The sequence below is a fragment of the Mus musculus genome, chromosome 1 (assembly GCF_000001635.26).
Source record: "Mus musculus strain C57BL/6J chromosome 1, GRCm38.p6 C57BL/6J".
Lineage (NCBI taxonomy): Eukaryota > Metazoa > Chordata > Mammalia > Rodentia > Muridae > Mus > Mus musculus.
In genome coordinates this window covers 153113926-153133523 of record NC_000067.6, presented here as the reverse complement: position 1 = coordinate 153133523, position 19598 = coordinate 153113926, and the positions used below count along the sequence as shown (strand labels likewise).

General features: G+C 46.2%; 2 protein-coding genes and 1 pseudogene across 6 annotated transcripts in view; 2 read left to right on the top strand and 1 right to left on the bottom strand.

Annotated features, from left to right (window-relative positions):
* The window catches only part of Lamc2 (laminin, gamma 2), a 63692-nt gene extending 52924 nt beyond the window's left edge, over nt 1-10768 (top strand). For all 3 annotated transcript variants that reach the window (NM_008485.3, XM_011247927.1, XM_011247926.2), the window contains 7 exons: nt 1557-1701; nt 2725-2874; nt 3374-3488; nt 4368-4567; nt 6360-6518; nt 6609-6708; nt 9241-10768. In NM_008485.3, coding sequence (NP_032511.3) covers nt 1557-1701; nt 2725-2874; nt 3374-3488; nt 4368-4567; nt 6360-6518; nt 6609-6708; nt 9241-9494 — 1123 coding nt within the window. In that variant the 3' untranslated portion in view covers nt 9495-10768. The remainder of the gene's footprint in view (nt 1-1556; nt 1702-2724; nt 2875-3373; nt 3489-4367; nt 4568-6359; nt 6519-6608; nt 6709-9240) is intronic.
* Gm17964 (predicted gene, 17964) lies at nt 28-835 on the top strand (annotated as a pseudogene).
* Nucleotides 10769-14257: 3489 nt separating the features above from the next.
* Nmnat2 (nicotinamide nucleotide adenylyltransferase 2) overlaps nt 14258-19598 on the bottom strand; it is a 164486-nt gene continuing 159145 nt past the window's right edge. Inside the window, exons 11-12 of one of the 3 annotated variants that reach the window (XR_387163.4) lie at nt 17200-17956; nt 14258-17132 (exon numbers count right to left, since the gene is read on the bottom strand). Coding sequence is in view for 2 of the 3 variants with exons in the window: in XM_006529455.4 (XP_006529518.1) it covers nt 17854-17956 (103 nt within the window). In the remaining variant the exon portion in view is untranslated. Of the gene's footprint in view, nt 17957-19598 lie in introns of all 3 variants that reach the window. The other 2 variants (XM_006529455.4, NM_175460.3) reach the window with 2 other exon arrangements.

The following is a 19598-nucleotide window of genomic DNA, read 5'->3' as shown; positions in this document are numbered from 1 at the left end:
GAGGCACGAGAAACTATACACTTGCAGCAAGTGAGACTTAGAAGGCAGTAAGAAGGTACAACTGACTACTGTGCTGGGAAATGGCTGGTAACCCAGGATAAAAATAAGTACAGCACACCTAAATACAGGGTGATGGTTCACGTACCTACCAGATCTCACCTGTCAGGTTCCGTGTGTCCGCAGAGAGGGGATATGGCGGTCTGCACAGCGTACGCACATGAACTACCAAAGCACAGTGTAGAAGTTGGCCTACCAAATCAGGTTGCAGCCTTTTGTGCTAGCCTGCTGCTGGCCCACAGGCTTCTCAGTAGGATTGGCATGGAGAAGCTCGTGGAAGTGACTGGATTGGAGTGCAATGTGGGAAGCACCGGTGGCCAACCTGCTGGTACCGTCGTTTGCTATTTGGATGCAGGTCTTGTTTGAACTATGACTGGCCACAAAACTTTGAGGGTCATGAAGGGAGCCGTGGATGGAGGCTTGTCTATCCTCATCGTGCCTAACGATTCCCTGGTTATGACTCGGAAAGCAAATTCACTGCAGAAGTACATCGGAAGCACAGCATGGGTCAGACCGTTACAGACGACATGCGTTGCCTAGTGGGGGGAGATCAGGACGCTCCTAAGAAAGAGTTCTCTCAGTACACAAAGAACTCTGGAGCTCCAGACGTGACAGAGGGAGGAGATGGAGAATACTGCTCAAGCTGCAACCTGAGAGGATCCAGCCTAAGAGACAAAGCCTAAGAGAGCCGTGAGGAGGAGGCGGTGGAACCATCACAGATCAGGGTGCTCAGAAGAGGGCAAGCTCCCTTGGAGCTCAGGAACAGGCTGTAGAGAACTAAAGCAATTATTGATGTAATAATAATAATGATGATGATAATAATAATAATAACAGCAACAACATAGGCAAGAGAATGAGTATTTACTTTGGGGAAAGTATTTTTAAGACTAGGAAAAGAAAGGTTATGGTATCTAAGTAAAACTCGCATTCTTACTGAGATATGACAATACAGGGGGAGATGGTCCCCCTCCAGCTTATGAAGGCGTATATAAAACCATCTGACAGGGCCAGCGACAGAAAAATAGCACTTAGATTATCAGCAGTTGGGAAGCTTGAGTTGAATTTTTCTGACCAAACCTATACACAAACACACGCACATATACACACTGCCTGAGGAGGATGGGGAGAGGGAGTGTGAGTCACTAAGTCGCCAGCTTCTGGCTGACCTTCAACTCAGAGATCTACTTGTCTCTGCCTCCTAAACACTTTGATAATCATGCCTCCTGGCCCAACTACATATTTTTAAAAACAACAAGATGAATTTTATATATACATATATATGTGTTTGTAAACAAATCATATATATACATATACATATATATATGTGTGTGTGTGTGTGTGTGTATACATATATATAATATGTTTGTATTTGTAATCCTAGTTCTTGGAGGCAGGATAGCAGTAAGTTTCAGACCTGTCAAAGCTATATCGTAAGGTCTTGTCTTCCCCCTCCATTATTGCTATTATTATTATTAACCATTCACTTTTCCTCGCCACAGATTAGAGAAAACCAAGTCCCTGAGCCAGCAGCTGTCAAGGGAGGGCACCCAAGCCGACATTGAAGCTGATAGGTCGTATCAGCACAGTCTCCGCCTCCTGGATTCTGCCTCTCAGCTTCAGGGAGTCAGTGATCTGTCCTTTCAGGTGAGGCCTCTGATCCTGTGTGCATGCCACCCGGACAAATGGACACAGAGACTTTCTTCTCTATAGATCGCAGAAGATTGTTCAACTTTACAGCTTCTTCTTCACAATGGCTGTGTCAGGCAGTGTCACATTGCTCATTACTTATTAGGGGAAAGAGGTTCTTCTCTTTAGTGTTTCAGACGGTTAAAGGCACAGTACCTGCGTTGGTTCTGTCCTGCTAAGGGCAGCAGAGTCTCAGGAGGACAGAGGAAATGATCGGCAAGTGTGCACAATGTCTTTAGAGCTCACATGGTCTAGAGGCCTCCTACACCCCACAAAGGCTTCCCATCACACACACACACACATACCCCAGCACCCATGTCAACCAGATGAACACGTATTAGCACATGGCTGATAGCCCGTGTTTAAAACCTAGCATGGACTTTGGGCTTGGTGTTAGGAAGAGACAGTTGCTTCCTGTCATCTGTTGTCTAGACTCTGAAAGGGAAAATGACTTGCATGTTTAATCTTGAACCCCTTAGTCAAGGAAAGTTTTATGCCTCCTCCCCAGTTCTTTTTTTTTTTGAGACCCTCAAATTGAATTTTAATGGAGTTCGATACATCCATTTGATACTGCTAAGAAGAAGACTTTTGCTATCAAAAAGCTTGCTTTTTTTTTTCTGCCATCAATCTCCCTAGCTATTACAACCTTATTGGATTAAGTTTACCTGCATACCCAACAGCTAAAGACACTCACAGTGATCTCCATAGAGATATGTTCTGTGAATAGATAAAGCAATTGTTTTTAACAACTTTTTTAAAAAAGACCAGAGGCAGAGTTTACTGTATTCTTGGGAGTTGTACTGCCTATCTTTCCTTGGTACCCTGTCTCATTTCTGGTAGGCTTTGGGACGTTAGGGCCAGTGTCTGCTTTCTTGGCTTCTTAAGGCTGCCAGTATTTTCAAATGGTGACAGTAGGTCCTGAAGCAGGTGTGGTGACGTGTGAGCAGACAGTCACACTCATTTGTAACTTTGTGTCCACAGGTGGAAGCAAAGAGGATCAGACAAAAGGCTGATTCTCTCTCAAACCTGGTGACCAGACAAACGGATGCATTCACGCGTGTGCGAAACAATCTGGGGAACTGGGAAAAAGAAACACGGCAGCTTTTACAGACTGGAAAGGATAGGAGACAGGTACCTTCTGTCAACCGCTCGCTCAGCCAATAAGCAAGCACGCACTGAATGCCGACTGTATGGGTGGAAATAGCCAGAGCCACAACCATAAACCCTCCAAAGGTCATGATGCCACTGGTTACAGAGGGAGTAACCAAGACTGGAATTTTGATGGAATTAACCCCACCCATTGAGTCAGCATTTGAACCTAGGAAGAGAACCCAGGTCTTGTAGGTCTCATTTTAGTCCAAGTCTGTCTATCTTAGATTCAGGAACTAGCTAGTGTTTAAGATTGTGATTTGCAAAACTATTCCTGCCCCTTAGGGTGGAAAGAGTTGTAGACTTTCCTCTAAAAGACATATATTACAAAGTTTGTTCCTGATCAGATACTAGAGGGCTCTGCTCCAGCACCCCTAGACTGCGGTGAGTCACAGCACAGCACTCTGGTGTCACGGAAAAGTTGTGTCAGGGTGATTTTGCTAGCAGGAATGCACTCATTCTGATCTTGTTCTATTTACAGACTTCAGATCAGCTGCTTTCCCGTGCCAACCTTGCTAAAAACAGAGCCCAAGAAGCGCTAAGTATGGGCAATGCCACTTTTTATGAAGTTGAGAACATCCTGAAGAACCTCCGAGGTTAGTGCTGTGTGATCCAGATTTAAAGGGACAGTCACGATTCATCTAAATGCTCCTTTGCCTCCTTAAATGGTGGGTGTATTTGGGTTATTAATAGATGCTTAGTCACTATCTTACTAAGGTAATGATGATCTCATTAGTACTTGACCTAGGTGGTGGAAGTCATTCCACCTAAGTGCTAGGAGTCCTGAGTTCTGATCCTCACTGGACCCTAGGACCAGCTCAAGCTCTCTGCGTGACCTTTCTAGATCCCTGTGTCCTACTTAAGGGGACCAGGCGATCTCTAGGGTCCTTCATACCCAGTATGTCACAACTGTGTTGATAGTCTCCTTTCCTTGGGTGGCTTGGTTGCTTCCAATATGCCTTCTCTGAGGTAATGACTTGTGACTCCCAGGGAGTCTGAGGTGTATCTTGAAGATACTTGGTTTAAAAGTCAGCATTATTCACTAGCAAACAAAAGGGAATCATTTCTAAAGACTTAGGATTCTCTTCATAGAAAGTTCCTCTATACCTACTGCAACCACACCCCAACTCTGCAACCACACCCAACTCTCTGTGACTACACCCCAACTCTGCTCTTTGGCTTCAGGCTTGGACTTAAATCTTCAGTCTTTAAAGAGAGTCACCTGTTCTTTGTCTACTTTGGATGTTGATATCCTTGCAGTGGTGGGGACCTAGGGCAAGCTGACAGCTCCCTCAGTGGCTCCTTTGAGATTTTTTTCTCTTGGGAAAGAAAGGCTAATCCCAGCTGCAGCATCTCACCCCTAGCTAGTAATCGGTCCCTTTCAGGAATTTTTCCTCAGAACACCAGGCACTCTCATTCAGTTGTCTCTGTGGCAATTTTTTTTTTCTTTTCTCTTCTTTTTTTCTTCATTCTAGAGTTTGATCTGCAGGTTGAAGACAGAAAAGCAGAGGCTGAAGAGGCCATGAAGAGACTCTCCTCTATTAGCCAGAAGGTTGCAGATGCCAGTGACAAGACCCAGCAAGCAGAAACGGCCCTGGGGAGCGCCACTGCCGACACCCAACGGGCAAAGAACGCAGCTAGGGAGGCCCTGGAGATCAGCAGCGAGATAGAGCAGGTAAAGAGAAATGGATATACGGGCTGCCCCAGGCAGTGCCCAACACAGCCCTGTTCCAGAGAGAGAGTGTTTCAGCTCAGTTCAGCCCCTATGGCTCAGAGTCCTGGAGAGGGCACAGCAGCCCTGCTCTACACGCCCACCCTTCTGCTGGATGGATTCTATCACTGGCTAGCAGCTATTACACCATATTCCATGTTCCTTTGAACAGCACTGTGGAGAACACCCAGAGTTGTTTACTATGAAGATTTCTAAGGCTGCTATCAGAAAATACTTAGAAAAATAGAAGTGACTTTTGCACCGTTCGGAAGGTTAGGATGAGAAACTAGTCGCCCAGGGCTCCACTTCTCCTGACAGCTCCAGGGAGAATTCTTCCTTTCCTCTTGCCAGCTGCAGAGGAGGCCAGGCAATCCTGGTCTTCCTTGGTGCATAGCTTTATCCGTCCACTCCCTGCTTGTGTGATCCCCAGAGTCCTCTATCATCTCTTCTTTTCTCTATCCTCCTTCCTCCTTCTTCTTTCCCCTTCTCTTCTTCTTCTCCCCATCTTCCTCTCCTTCTCCTTCATCTTCTTCAAGATATGATCTCACTATGTAGCCCAGGCTGGCCACTATATTCATATCTCAGTCTTATCTTATAAGAAGATATCAGTCTCACTGAATTAAGGGTCCAGTGTAACTTCACTGTAGCTAATTACATCTGCAACTGTCAGTTTTCAAATAAGGCCATCTTCTGAGTTGAGAGAAGCGTGTAAGCAAAGACTCCATCCACCATGTCTTTGTTCGTGCTGGTAAGCTCTCTCCCTCTGAGAAACATCCCTAGCCCTTAGGACTTCACCATGAGTTTTAGGACGTAAATTTAACTTGTAACAATTGACATCAGCGTTTTGATTCTGGATATGAAATCCCCGTGCTCTACAGCCTTCTATATCCTTTGTCTCAGCTGGGCCTATTTTAGTCTGTCCGGCACTGTGAATGCTTGGTGCTAGGGATGGAGATAAGAACTATCTGGTCCCTTGCTTGACGAGCATTCAAGAGATCTGAGATCCAGCTCTGCTATGCCTAGAGCTCCAGCAAAGGAATGCTTCTCGGCTGAAAGTGACCTCCTTCCTGCTTACTTAAGGACTTCTAGGGAGCTGGTGCCACTCCAGGAAGTCAAGAGGTCTTGGGCATCTAGACTATTCGACCTCACTTTTAAGACTGCTTGGTAACCTACAAACTATAATTTCTAATAATTCCCCTTGAGGGCAGTTTCATAAACCTTCCTTTATATGGCATCAAGCATAAAGATACCTGCAACTGTTTAATTGTAGCTTATTGATAAAGGCATTGATGAACTTTTTCCCTGCAAAGACAAAAACCCACCACTACAGTTAACTCCAGGTCTGTATTCCAAGTACAACTGTCTTGGGGAAATCCTTGTAAAGTTGTTCCAAAGACCAGGTGAGTCTTTGGAATAAAGCCCATGAGTGTCAGAGAATGGTGTTTCTTGCCTTCTGGGTTTGCTCAAATGCTTTCCTGATTGCGTTAGAAATTTTCTAGGCACCGAACTGAAAGAGAACCAGTGTTTTCGCACTGACCCTCCTAGTCTCTAGAGAGCTAACCTTGAACTAACTTGCTTGAGGGCCAGCCTGGGGAAGGGTGTGTCCCGAAGTCTGACTCTCTCATTGTCCATCTGACTTGCTCCATCAGAGCCAGGCACAGATGTTTTTTTGGTTTTTTTTTCTCCAATTGTCCTTGGGATGCTTTGAGCCTCACCCTCCCTTTCCTCACGTCCCTGGCTCTTTTTATTCTCCCAGGAGATAGGGAGTCTGAACTTGGAAGCTAATGTGACAGCAGATGGGGCCTTGGCCATGGAGAAGGGACTGGCCACTCTGAAGAGCGAGATGAGAGAGATGGAGGGGGAGCTGGCCAGAAAGGAGCTGGAGTTTGACACGGATAAGGACACGGTGCAGCTGGTGAGTGCAGGCGTCTTTCCATGTGCGCTCTCTTTAGTTGCCAAGACAAAAATAACATCTCAGAACACCTTTGTACTCACTCGTCCTCAGGTGATTACTGAAGCCCAGCAAGCTGATGCCAGAGCCACGAGTGCCGGAGTTACCATCCAAGACACACTCAACACATTGGACGGCATCCTACACCTCATAGGTCTGTAGAGCATCCTCAGCTTTCCAGCCCAGGGTCTGTCCCCAGAGGACTTGACATTCTTAGTCCGGATGCGAGGGGATCTCAACTTTCCCTGAGACCATCTGGAAGTCTGCTTTGTCTCAGGGCCCAGACACTTGGGCCAGGTTGCTTTACATTTTCCGTCTTACCATGTCTAAGATGAGTCACTGAGCACTTGTATCTGGGAGTGAAGGGCTGTGAGTCAGAGCACTGGGTGTGTTCCAGGAAATTCCCAGAAGTCTGGTCAGCTTGAGGGTCCTGGTCTTGAGCCTGAGGGGCCCCCGGGCAGTCTTAAAGAGGAGAGTAACCACATCACTGCACCAGAGAGAAGTTATGGACTGGGGGGCCTAGAGACAAAGAAGGCCATGTGGGAACTATTGGAAGCAGACAGGAGCCAGTTATGAAGCAGAAGCAGTGGGGAGGGAAAGGCTTGAGCAATGGGCTGCCTTGGTCTGAAGGACCATCTGCTAAATCTGATGAGGTTCCTCCCTAAACAAACCTATACCTGTTATGACCAACTGGGAAAAGAGGAGCCTCCTGGATAAGTAACCTGGAGGAAATGTGCAAAGAGGGGGAGATTCATGGATTTTAGGATAGAATAGATTTACTAGCACAGTATGGCAGGGAATCGGGTTTCCCTGTAGTTACTACCCAAAGAAGACTGCTGTTAATTAAAAGTCTAAATCTGGGGGCTGCAGAACTGGCTCATTGTCTAGCAACATGTGTTCTTTCTTCAAGAGAATCCCCTTTACTTTCCCAGTACTCAGGCTGGGCATCTGTAACTCCACTCCAGGGGCATCTGATACCCTCTCTGGCTTCCATGGGCACCTGAACTCATATAGAACATGAACACACACACATGCATGTATATGCACACAGAAATACTTGTTTAAAAAGTTGAAGTCTAAAGTTAATAGTTAATAGGGGGCCCTCAACAACGGAGACTCCAGTGGGTAGGGACTAGGAGCTAGGTCACGTATTCCCATGGCATCCAGGAGAAACCCCAGCTATGCCTCACTGGTTCAGTAGAACAATTGCAATGCCTGACTGCCTCATGGAGGAGTATCACTGACAGGCCAGTATTCTCTGTGCTGTTACATTAATGGGTCTATTTGTGATCCAGGAAGCCCCAGAGAGTAAAATGTCCTCTAAAGATGAAAGATAAGATCTCCCCAGTTAAGATTTTAGCAGCATGGGATAGCATTCTAAAGAACGGTAATGAAATTAATGGGGCCTTTAAAGGGAACATGAGTGGGAGGGAGGGAGAGAGGGAAGGTGGTGGGAAGTGCTAACCATTTACTACCTGTCAGGGACTGTGCCAGGAGCTCTCAGGGCATGACCATTTAAGTCTTGTTAGCATTCGGGGAGATGAATTTTATTGTTGTGCTTCACATGGGGGTAAACCAAGGATGCACAGCACACAGTAAACTGTGGGGCGGGGCTTCCCCTGAGATCCGTGTCTCCCTCCATGTTCCTGTCCTGTTCTCTTCCTGAATGTGGCTTCCCGTACACATTACTTCACTCCCAAGCTCACTCATTTGCTGTGCTGGGACACAACCCCTAATTCTTGAAGTTTTCCCTGAAGGGTGCATCGGGTCAGTATTTTCACTGTGGTATAACTTCTACTTTAGGCAGTCTCTTGAGTTTGAGGGTAATAACTCATTAAGTACTCTCAGTCTAATAAGCTCAGTCTAATAAGCTCAAATCCTAGAATTGACTCTCACAAGTTTTCCTCTGGCCTTTGTACATGTTCTGTGGCATGTGTACACAGACACAGACACACACACACACACACACACACACATCAGGAGGAAGCAAATCCTGTCACTGAGGCTCAGATACATGAGGCAGCCCGACCTTGAGTGTGAACCCACTGGGAACTACTCAAATCTACTTGAACTAAATGAATATGACCTGGTACTCTCATGTTGACATTGGTTTTATAGAGTGTACAGGTAGAAATGCCATGGCATTTGTTATAAATGGAATGAACAGACACCGAGCCAGAATGAAGTCATACATCTTTCCCTAGCAGCTGGAATCCATCCTCCAAAGAGCTAAGGACACCCTGGCCTTTGTAAACCCTGTGGCTCAGCCTATTTCTAAAGGTCTCCTAATATAAAACAGCAAGATACTTCCTTGGGGTGATACGGAAAGTCTGTTTGGAGTTAGTTTAGATCCCAGGGGTGAGCTATGTTAGACCTCAGACAGCTTTCGGCCCCTTAATAACCTTCAGCCTTCTCAGCTCACGATCCATTATCTCAACCAAATAGAGCTCGGAACTTCATTGGCTACACTATGGAGCTTAGTCTTGAACTAGGCTGTTCAGAGCACAGATGCAGGCCTCATGTTCTTAGGAAGATTTCTACTTTATTCTTAATTGAAAGTGAGGCCATCTCAGTGTATGGCAAACTGTTTTCTCTGGGCAGAGTTTGTTAGGATCTCAGGAGGACCGGTGCATGTGTTCCTTAGACAGCTTGTCTCTACTAACATCCTTCTTGTTCCCTAAAACAGACCAGCCTGGCAGTGTGGATGAAGAAGGGATGATGCTATTAGAACAAGGGCTTTTCCAAGCCAAGACCCAGATCAACAGTCGACTTCGGCCCTTGATGTCTGACCTGGAGGAGAGGGTGCGTCGGCAGAGGAACCACCTCCATCTGCTGGAGACCAGCATAGATGGAATTCTAGCTGATGTGAAGAACCTGGAGAACATTCGAGACAACCTGCCCCCAGGCTGCTACAATACCCAAGCTCTTGAGCAACAGTGAAGTTGTCATAGAGATTTGTCCACTGTGGTGAAAGGACACAGACCTCAGGGGTCAGGAGCCATCTCGTGTGGATGGGCTGGGCTCAGGCTATCTGAACACATTTAATGGGTTTGTTCAGGTCCAATTCCATCCCTGAGACCATGGGCGGGTGGATGTCTTCCTGTACCAATATAATACTGTTTGCTTCCTGATGCTGGCAGTGAGGCAGATAGCGTTGAGTATGAGATTGATCAAGGACCAACAAATGCTGCGCTCAGAACAGTGACAAACTGAATTCTGGGATATAGAAAGTCCTGCTGCTATGTCAGGACAAGAGATCTAATCCCGCTGTGGCCAGTAAAGTACTCTTGCTTCACCCACTAGACGTTTTTTGTCCACCACATTTCCTCCAGTGCCCACCCAATACATGAGTATGTCCTCCACTTCATGCTGAGTGCAGAGAGCAGTGATGGGTATAGATCTGGAAATCTGGCCCATGTGGAGCAGTGGTGCCCGCTGCCACCCCTCACCTTCATGCTCTCGGCCTGAGTGTAACAGCCTTTCTCCTAATGGTGCGAACAACTTAGAGGCTGTATTTTTTATGAAAGCATCTTTTACCAGCCAAGCAATCATTGGGAAAGTATTTCCTTTGAGTTTCAAAGTGATATAAGAAAATGTGTCCTGGGCACTAAAGGAAGTGGAGTTATCTAAAAGATATATTCATCATAATCCAATCTTCCTTTGGAAACACTAAAACTCATATACATCTGTGTATTGTATCTTATTTTCTCTTTCTCCCTAAATCAGGGATAATCCAGCCTTCTAACATATATTTATTGCGTCACTACTGTGTGCCAGGGGTGAGTGGAACAGTATGGACAGTCTCTACTCTCATGGAGTTGAGTGTCTAGTGAGAAGAACAAACATTAGAATAAGTAAATGGAAACTCCCATGCCTTGTTCATCTCATGTGATATTTATTGCAGTCACCCACCCTTTGGTTTGAAACCTCTTTTCTTAATAATGTGTTGCAAGACATTCCCATGAGGGTACTTGAGTTAGAGCAAAGTTGAGATCGCTCTGAGTTGTACACATTTCTCTATGTTCCAGCCGTCTCTCCACCCCTTCCCACAACAGACTGTTGCCACAGACGGTTGCATCAGGGCAATACCAGTGGGAATTGCTGAAGGAACCGAGGCATTGGGACCTCAGTTTGGAAGACCTGTACTGTCTCACCTCTGTATCTCCTTGTCTTTTCATGGATGTGTATTAAATAAAGGAGTGTTAGATGCTGGGGCTGAGTTTCTGATTTTATTAAACTCTTAGTTGGGGGTGGAAGGATGGAGAGTGAACATCCCACTCTGAGGTTGACAGCTCTAGACTTGACATCTTCAATCCCTCAGAGCACAGCCCCTCCCTTTCCAGCTATGAGGACATCTCTTAAGATTTAGATGATGCTGTATCCTACGCATGAATAATTATCCTAGAGTAACCCAAACTGGGTGGAGGCGATAATTAATATTCTTGCCCTTTTCAGCTACCATAAAATAAAGGTAAAATGCAGTTCATGGTATATATACGTGGTCCCTTCCAATAAATTACAATTCAGTAAGTTAAGGCCTCAATTGTTTTTTACCCAAGGGGATAAGAAAAGGATTTTGCTTTGTCCTCAGTGACCCCTAAGTTATGGGAGGTCTGACGACTTGGTCCTTTGTGGAAGTAGTCTGATAATTCTATCTGGGAATACTCAGTTCCGTGGCCTACAAGCTTCCTGCAGTAATTTAAGCCCTGCCATTTATAATATATGACTTCTAGGACTGCCTTGGGAGGGGGAGGAAGAGAAAGAACAGGATGACACATGGGAAGCCATTGTAGGCCAGGATTATTATCATTTGCAAGGGGTTCCTTAAAAGGAAGCCATTTTTCTGTGGCAAATCTACACCATGAAAGGGGGTACACGCTGCTGGTTAGCTATGCCTCGGCAATCATAGATTCTCCACTGGATGGATAGTTACAGAAGTTATAAGTGTGGTTCAGTTGGTGGAGTTCCTGCCTAGCATGAAAAATGCCCCGATCTGATCCCCAGCACCAAATAAAACAACAGGCTATGGTCACACAGCTGAAATTCCAGGACTCTGAGGGTTGAGGCAGGAGGATCAATAATTATTACCCTTGACCTCATAGTGAGTTTGAGGCTAGCCTGGGATACATGAGACCACATCTCAAAAAAAAAAAAAAAGTTATAAGGATGTTCTTCTTGGCAAATGGCAGAGATCTCAGTAGAGATGGGCAGGGAGAAGTGACTATCAGGACAGCTGGAATAGAGATGACAGTCTTTTGAGGACCTGGAAAACTGGCCCTAAGGAAAAGAAGGCTGTGGCTAAGAGGTAGCCTACCCCAAGCCTAGGGTTAGTCCTGATCTGACCCTGCCGATGAAAGGACGTTTTGTTTTCTGAGTTCTTATCATTCATTACTCATTTCTTATATGTCTCCCCTGGGAGTTTCTGGTAACTGTGCTCTTGGTAGACTGTTACACCCAACCTTTATCTACTGCAGCTCATAGCCAACGAGAGTGGCAGAAACAAAACTGCCCACAGAGGCTGACTCCTAAGCTGATGTAGTTCTGATGTTCTTCCAGGATGTGGTTTCCTTCTAGGACTCTACGGAGGGCAGAGAAAAGGGTCAAAAGGTACTCAGTCCTGTCCACTGTTTGGAACAAATCTCAAGGACCGCAACTGTGTTTATTGGTCTTCTTTTACATGTTTTGCAAGCTCATGGGAATGTTATGCATTTGTAGTGTGTTTTAATTTTCCCACTTGGAAAAGAGTAGTTTCTTTCTACCTTCTTTATACTATTGGCCACGTTGAACTTCTTGTGAAATTCTAAAATGTAAAGCTTCAAGATGGGTTGTAAGGGGAGAAATTCATATGACTGATATTTTGTATTTCATACGCACACACACACATACACACACACACACACACACACACACACACACACACACACACACATATGTTGGTATAAGTTATCAAACTGAACCAGTGTTTGTATTTAATTTTAAACATACTTGTCATCATGCGCTCAGGATGGGGGAGGTGCTATAGTTAGCTTTGTGAGGAAAACAGCAAACATAAACACAAGTAACCAATTTACAGGGCATATTGAGCTTCTTTAAGATGTGACGTGAAACCCCTCCTGGATACACAAAGCTGGCTATTCTCAGTTTAAAGAAGCAAGAGGAAGAAGAGGAATAGACAGAGGGGAGGAGGGGAGAAAGGAGGAGGGTGGGGAGGAGGAAGTAGAGGAGGAGGAGGACCTAAGAATCCTAAAGCCAGAATGATCACAGAACAGAACGGAATGAATCTGACAAGCATCTAACCCCCTAGCTTGGAACAGGGACGTGCTGTTTCATCTCCTGAGTCACAGCTGAGGTTTGGGAAGCCATAACTGACGACCACGCCTCAGACCCAGCCAAGCCCGGTTATCAATGAACAAATTGGTCTGTCTTGCTCATTTGTGCTGCCAAAGGAAATTGTAAGCTTGACCGTTCCTCAGTGAAGAGCTATTATACTGAGAATCTAAGCAAGTTTTTACTTTTCACAAATATATTTTTACTTCCTAATGTACTAATTTTATTAAAGAACCAAAATTTCAAGTCTTGGTGACACACCAACTAGAATTCCAGTACTAGGGAGGTTGGGTCAGGAGAATCAGGAATTCAAGGTTATCCTTAGCAAGAGAGCAAACTGGGGGGCAGCCAGGGCCACATAATACTGCCTCAGAAAATTGATCAAACAAATAACTGTAATTAACCAAAAGTGGACTATGTGCATTGGTCAGGACCTTAAGATTAATTTTTTAAAATCATTTTTTAGAATGTGTTTATGTGTGTGTACAGATGAGTTCATGTGTACCATTTGAATACAGTGCTCACAGAGGTGAGAAAAAGGCATTGGAGTTACAGACAGTTGGGAACCACCATATAGGGATGGGGAATTGAACCCTGGTCCTCTGTGAGAGCAGCAGCACTCATGACTGATGAGCCGTGCATCTCTCTACTCTGTAGGGGTTGCTTTTCTTAAACTGAGAAAACTTAGGCACAACTTACACATTTACAAATTACCCTCCTCTGTAGAGGGTGGAGATGGTGATCATGTGTTGCCTGCAACCCTGACCAAGACCCTCGGGGTTGGGGGTGGAGGGTGGTAAGAAGTGCAGGGTCAACAACACAGACTCCAGGAGTCAGGCAAGTGGCAAAAGCAGACTGGTTTATTGCAGGAACTAGACAAACCCCTTCTAGCATCTCATTGGCTCTCAAGTAGCCAAATGTGGCATTGTCTCTTTCTCATTGGCTTGATCCATCATCTAATCCAGCCTCAGGGGTCTCTAGCCATACAGGCAGATCTAGGTTGGCTTGGGAAGGAAGTATCAGAGATGCATGATCAGTTCTTCCTGCAATCATGGTGTGTGTGTGTGTGTGTGTGTGTGTGTGTGTGTGTGTGTGTGTATGTATGTATGGTGTGTGTACAACTCACTGGGATTGGTTCTCTCCTTCAGTCATGAAGATTCTAGGGATTGAACTCATGTTGTCAGGGGTGACAGCAAGTCCTTCCTCACTGACCCCTCTGGTTTCTGTCACATGTGGCATCAGCTGGACTAGGCAGGACATCACTTACTCTGGGCATGGTTTTACAACTGTTCTCTCCCACCAAATAACAGTAGGCAGAAGAAGTGATTACTTTTCAGAGTGACTCACAGGGAAGTTTCTGGACAAAGACACAAGACTCTAGTAGCATTGTCTGATTTATTAACATAATTGAAACATTTTGCTGATAAAACTCTTGCCCACGACTATCCTAGCAACAGAACTCTACTCAAAAATATTTCACTGTGAAATGGTATTTGCAACTCGAATGCAGTTTTTATTGAGTTGACTTCCATAAAGCAAATCTCACTCTTAAATTAGCAGATATGATTTTTTAAAAAATTAAAAAAAAAAAAGCTTCCTCCTCCCCATTCCAACCCACAAGGATCGAGATGAGCTGTGTGCCCTGGGACTCCACTGAAGGTGATGGGAAAGGGCTGCAGTCTAACTAACTAGAACAGGCTACTAGGACACTTCCAAATGCACACTACACAGAAACCACATCAAGAGTGGAATTCACCAGTCAGCTCACAGGACAGTACAGGTTGGATCAGCGTGGCAGAGTACACCCATCCTCATTACCATAGGATATCTCCAAGGTGTCCTACCTACATGCGCTATAAAGTCTTCCCACCTCCACTCTTTGTAGCCCTCCTGCTGTAACACGAGGAGAGGTCCTGAGACTGTCCCATCCTGGTTTTACATTGCTGCTTTTGTTTTGAGACAAGGTCTTCTGTGCCCAGAGGCTGGGCTTGAACCCCTGGTCCTCCTGCCTCCACCTCTCAGTGCTGGGATCACAGGTATGTGCCACCACACCTGGTGTTGCGTTACTTTTAAAAATAGGAACACAAATACATGGACATGCTTCTCTCAGTCCCCTACAAGCATGTATGAGAACATCGGGGGTAGGGATGAGGGTGAGGGTGGGGGCTCCCTAAAATCCTCTGGCTTTTGATACAGTTTGATTATCAAGTTTTACTTCCCACTTATTTGAATAGAGTGTTCATGAATCCTTTTAGAGATCCTGAAACTGGAGACTAGAACTTGTAGCCAAGCCAAAACAGGAAGGCCAGTGTCTCTAAGACTTCAGCTGTGAATTCAGGCACTTCAGTAAGAGACTTCCCTTGCTGGTCCAATGTACATTCAAGGAAAGTGAAAGCCAGGGGCCCAGAGGCTACCTGGGATGGGGAGTGTGTGGCTCAGACAATTAATCCAGGGAGGCCCAGCCTCATTCCTTAAGGAGAGGGTTATTAAAGTTTGTCCTCTCTGTTCTATCAGCTGCTTTAAAAAAAATGGCGGGGACATTAAAAATGGCAGGCAGCAGTAAATGATGGGATCACTGCAGTTTGTGTCTTTATTACCATCTCTGTGCCATGCCAGTAATAGGCTAGCTCTCACAATGGGTCCCCAAAGACAGACCCAAGTCACCCTGATGACACCTGAGGCACCACTTATAAACTGTCTTTTTGGTGTTGGCCACGGCAGGTCACAGTCACATTGTGCTCCCCTTAGGGGCAGGGTTGGGGGGTACGGGGGGGGGTCCCCTACCCTTGATCCAACAACGGGAGAAAGAGACAGAGAAGTGAATGGACAATCCCACCCGGATGGGGACTCACCTCTGTTAAGGGGAAACCATTTTTAACACGCCTTAACAAGATACAATCTGCCCACCTGCTTCCCAGAAATGCACTTCTTCTGTGTGATTCTTTTCTTAGCTCACCTCTCCTTCCTTCCCTGTTCTGAGCTGCCTGTTGCCCCCTGAGGCTGCTGGGCTAACCTGGTTCCTTATCCCAGGCTATGGACTGAATGAAGCTCAACAAGAGTTCAGAACAGAAACACAGTGAACCAAAGGAACAAAATGGAAGTAGCCTTGCTGGGGTCTGCTCTTGTGGAGCCATGTCAGCTCTAGAGCCTTCAAAACCCCATGTCGCCCATGTCACCCATGTCTCCCCGCAGGCTCCTGGTTTTCTTTTGTCTAGGGAAGCAGCATCTTCTCATCATACTTCCCAGGATGCACTGAGTGATCCTGGACAAGACACTGACTCCCTGGGTCTCTGCTCCCTTGTTTTCAAATAAGAACCCGGGAGCAGATGGGTCATGCAAGTTTTCTCTATTTTTCCATGACTTTTAGTCAAACACTGGACTTCTCGATTATAGAAATAATCTCCTCCCTCTGGAGGTCACTTCTACAGTCTAAAGAAAAGCCACAGCTCTGGAGATGGCCTATGCGCTTCTGTTGACCCAGCTTCTTCCTCCTGAAGTCAGCGGAGAAGGTGGGAGGGAAAGCCAAGGCAAAAAGCATCGCCCCTGATCCAGTCCCACCTGGGCCATGTTGATGTTAGAAATTAAAATGTAGCCTGACACTCAGGAGCTGTTCCCCATGAACAACCAGAAACCCAAGAGCCAGAGGCTGAAAGGCAAACACAAAACACAAAAATCATTCCCCACGAGCTCTCCAGGCAGGACACGAGTATCTTGTCCAGTCTTGAACTGTCTTCAGAGGTAGAGAGAAGGGGAGGACATCGAGGAGAAATGGGGAGAAACAGGAGAGACTGCTCTTGTGTGTCAGGGAGACCTCCCAGGGCATTGACTGCTGGGCTCTGCAGGAGACAGGTAGGGCCAGCTCAGAAACAAGGCTGATTGCTTTGCAAGAAGGAAAGGGCTTTGGGCACAGCCTGGCAAGCTCAGGTGGAGTGTGTGGGGATCATGAATTCTCAGGGTAACAAACTGCATTCTCCCAGATCATCCTGGACTTATAGCTCCGAGCCAAATGGGCAATAAATAATGCCAATTAGCAAAGCATCTTTTCAGTCAAGTGGGTTCTTAGCATGTTTTCAAAAAAAAAAAAAAAAGAATAGATTATCAGGACTTAGTCTTGCCTTGTGTGGTTCCTCTCACCAACAGGAACATGCCTTAGCATGACCTCCGAGGGTTTTTGCTCTCTGCAAATGCCTGGTTGGCAGAGAACCCACTCAATGCTACTGGTCAGACACACAGCATCAAGACCACGATCATCTGAAACCAGGGACTCAAATTCTGAGAAACCCTACTCTTCCCAGACTTATGTACCAGGTTTCAGAACCTGAAAGTCTTACTCTTGACCAAAGGGGTCTGGGGATGCTGCTGCTGGTGTGCTGTGTGTGTGTGTGTGTGTGTGTGTGTGTGTGTGTGTGTGTGTGTGTATTGGAAAAGCAGAGAGGCTCTGCCTTCTTTCCTGGATGTGGCCCTCCGCACTTACGAGTGCTGAGACTGGCTATAGTGTCCTATCAGAAGGGAAGTAAACCACAGGAGAGCATCAAGACTACAAACAAACAAACACACTCACACACACACTGATTTCATCCAAGTTCTACAAGAAGTGGACAAAGAAAAAGAAAAAAAAATAGCCCTTTGTGGTAAAGGGCATGCTGGGAAGGCAAGGGCCTGAGCCATGTCCCCAGAGCATGCTGGGATACGGACACCAGTACATCTCCAAGGGCTGCACTTTCCCCAACTCCCACCCTGTTCCCTTACCCACCCCCAACCCGGAGACTAGAGGAAAGTTTGTCCAAAGATGACTGTGGAATGGGGTGCGCCACGGTTCTTCGCAGGCCCTCCACACTGTGGGGGTTAGGTCAGCCAGTGGGGAGAACAGTCAAGATGAAGACAGAGAAACAGAGAGGCAGGAGAGAAACCGGGGTCTGACAGTGTGTTGGCAGAGGACACGGGGAGAATAGAGCAGAGAGCTGGGTATCCGCTAGCCCGAGGCGTTGATGTACAGCTGACTCTTGAGGATGTAATCGATGACTGGCTGGGACAGGTAATCCACAACATGGCCGTCCCCATGCTGCAGGGCCAGCCTGTAGAAGAAGAAACAACAATCAAGTGGACATCCAGGTCCCAAAGAGACCAGAGCCCTGGACGCCCTCTGCCTTTCAGGAAAGGCTCTGCAAGTGTGTCCCAGCGCCCTATCAGCAGCCTTTGCCTGGGTTGAGTGAACAGTATTGCTGAATCCTCAACCCCTGGCACACTGTCCCTCCAAGCCCCACCTCCCCCATGACACTTTCATCCTGGCCTGCCACTGGGTAGGTGAGAGACCTTACACAAATTATTATTATCATCAAAAAATATTTTTTACACTTATTTACTTCCCGTGTGTGTGTGTGTGTGTGTGTGTGTGTGTGTGTGTGTGTTGTGGTGTGTGTATGTCTTAGCATTTGTGTGGAGACCAGAGGGCAATTTGTGGAACTCAGTTTGGTCCTTTCCCAGGTGGGTCCTGGGGACTGAACGCAGGTCACCAGCCCTGGAACAAGCTTCTTTACCTACAGAGCCATTTCATTGGCCCATTGGACAACTTAGTTAAGCCCTTTTCTTGCGAGTGTCTTCCGGTACAATTCAGGAAACATTTAAGCCAGTGACATCCAATTATTTTAAAGGATGAAATGAGTCACTATCCAAGTGTAGGACTGACATTTTGGCTTCCCCTTTGGGTTGCTTTGCACATTGGTCTCATGAAAATTGGTCTCCTAGAGAATCCTTAGGCTTAAGTCCACCTTTTTCCTACAGGGAGCACTTGGCTGTGGGTCCACGTGACAGCATCAGGTGGAAGATTCCAGGGACAGATCGATTCCTGCATATTGTTTTCCTCTGACCTTCTGCTCTCTGCTCATTTCTTATACAACAGTCTGGAGATATCACGGAGCCCAGCATGGTGATTGGCTCTCTGCCTTTAATGCAAGCCCTGCCTTTACCTTCCAAGGTGCTTTCTGAAGTGTCTCCCTCTACAACAAAGCTTTCTGAAAAGTGGTTTCCAAACAAACTTCATCAGACTCAGAGAAGAAGCAGAATCTGAGCTCAACCAAGAGAATCCTGGTCCGGTTGTCCCAAATGGGACATAGCCGTATGGCTTGGAGGCTAAGGAGTCAAAGCCCTCTCCCCTTCATTGCCCACTGCCCTAGCCTCCCAGAGACTGCTGCTCTTGCAATTGTCTCTGTAACTGTCTTCTAAGGGAAGAAGTCCAGTAGATGATTTAAGTCCTTGGTTCACTGACTTCTCTGAACCCTGTGACTAGATGCCAAGGCTCTCCACCTTGGCACTCTTCTTCCTTTGCTCCTAGGCATCCCTGCTGGGGGCTTCTGATTGTTCCTTGGTCTTTACATAATGCTAGTAAGTTTGCCACGCTTTTGATCGCTGCTTTCTCTTCAATGCTTGACTCAGTGTATTCATCTAGATCTGGGTTTTTTAAAAAGTTAATTAATTAATTAGCATGTGTGTATGAGAGACTGTGTGTTCCCCAGTGCAAGCATAGGTCTCTCCTTCCAGGAGGTATAATCCAGGGATTGAACTCAGGCCTTTAGGCTTGTCAGCAAGGACCTCTTTACCTACTGAGCCATCTCATTTTACCTGACATGTATGCTCATAGCCCTCAGTTTATACTTCCAAACCTTTAAGTCCTATCTACCTCACAATTTCACAGGACATTTCCACTCAGGGTTTATAGAG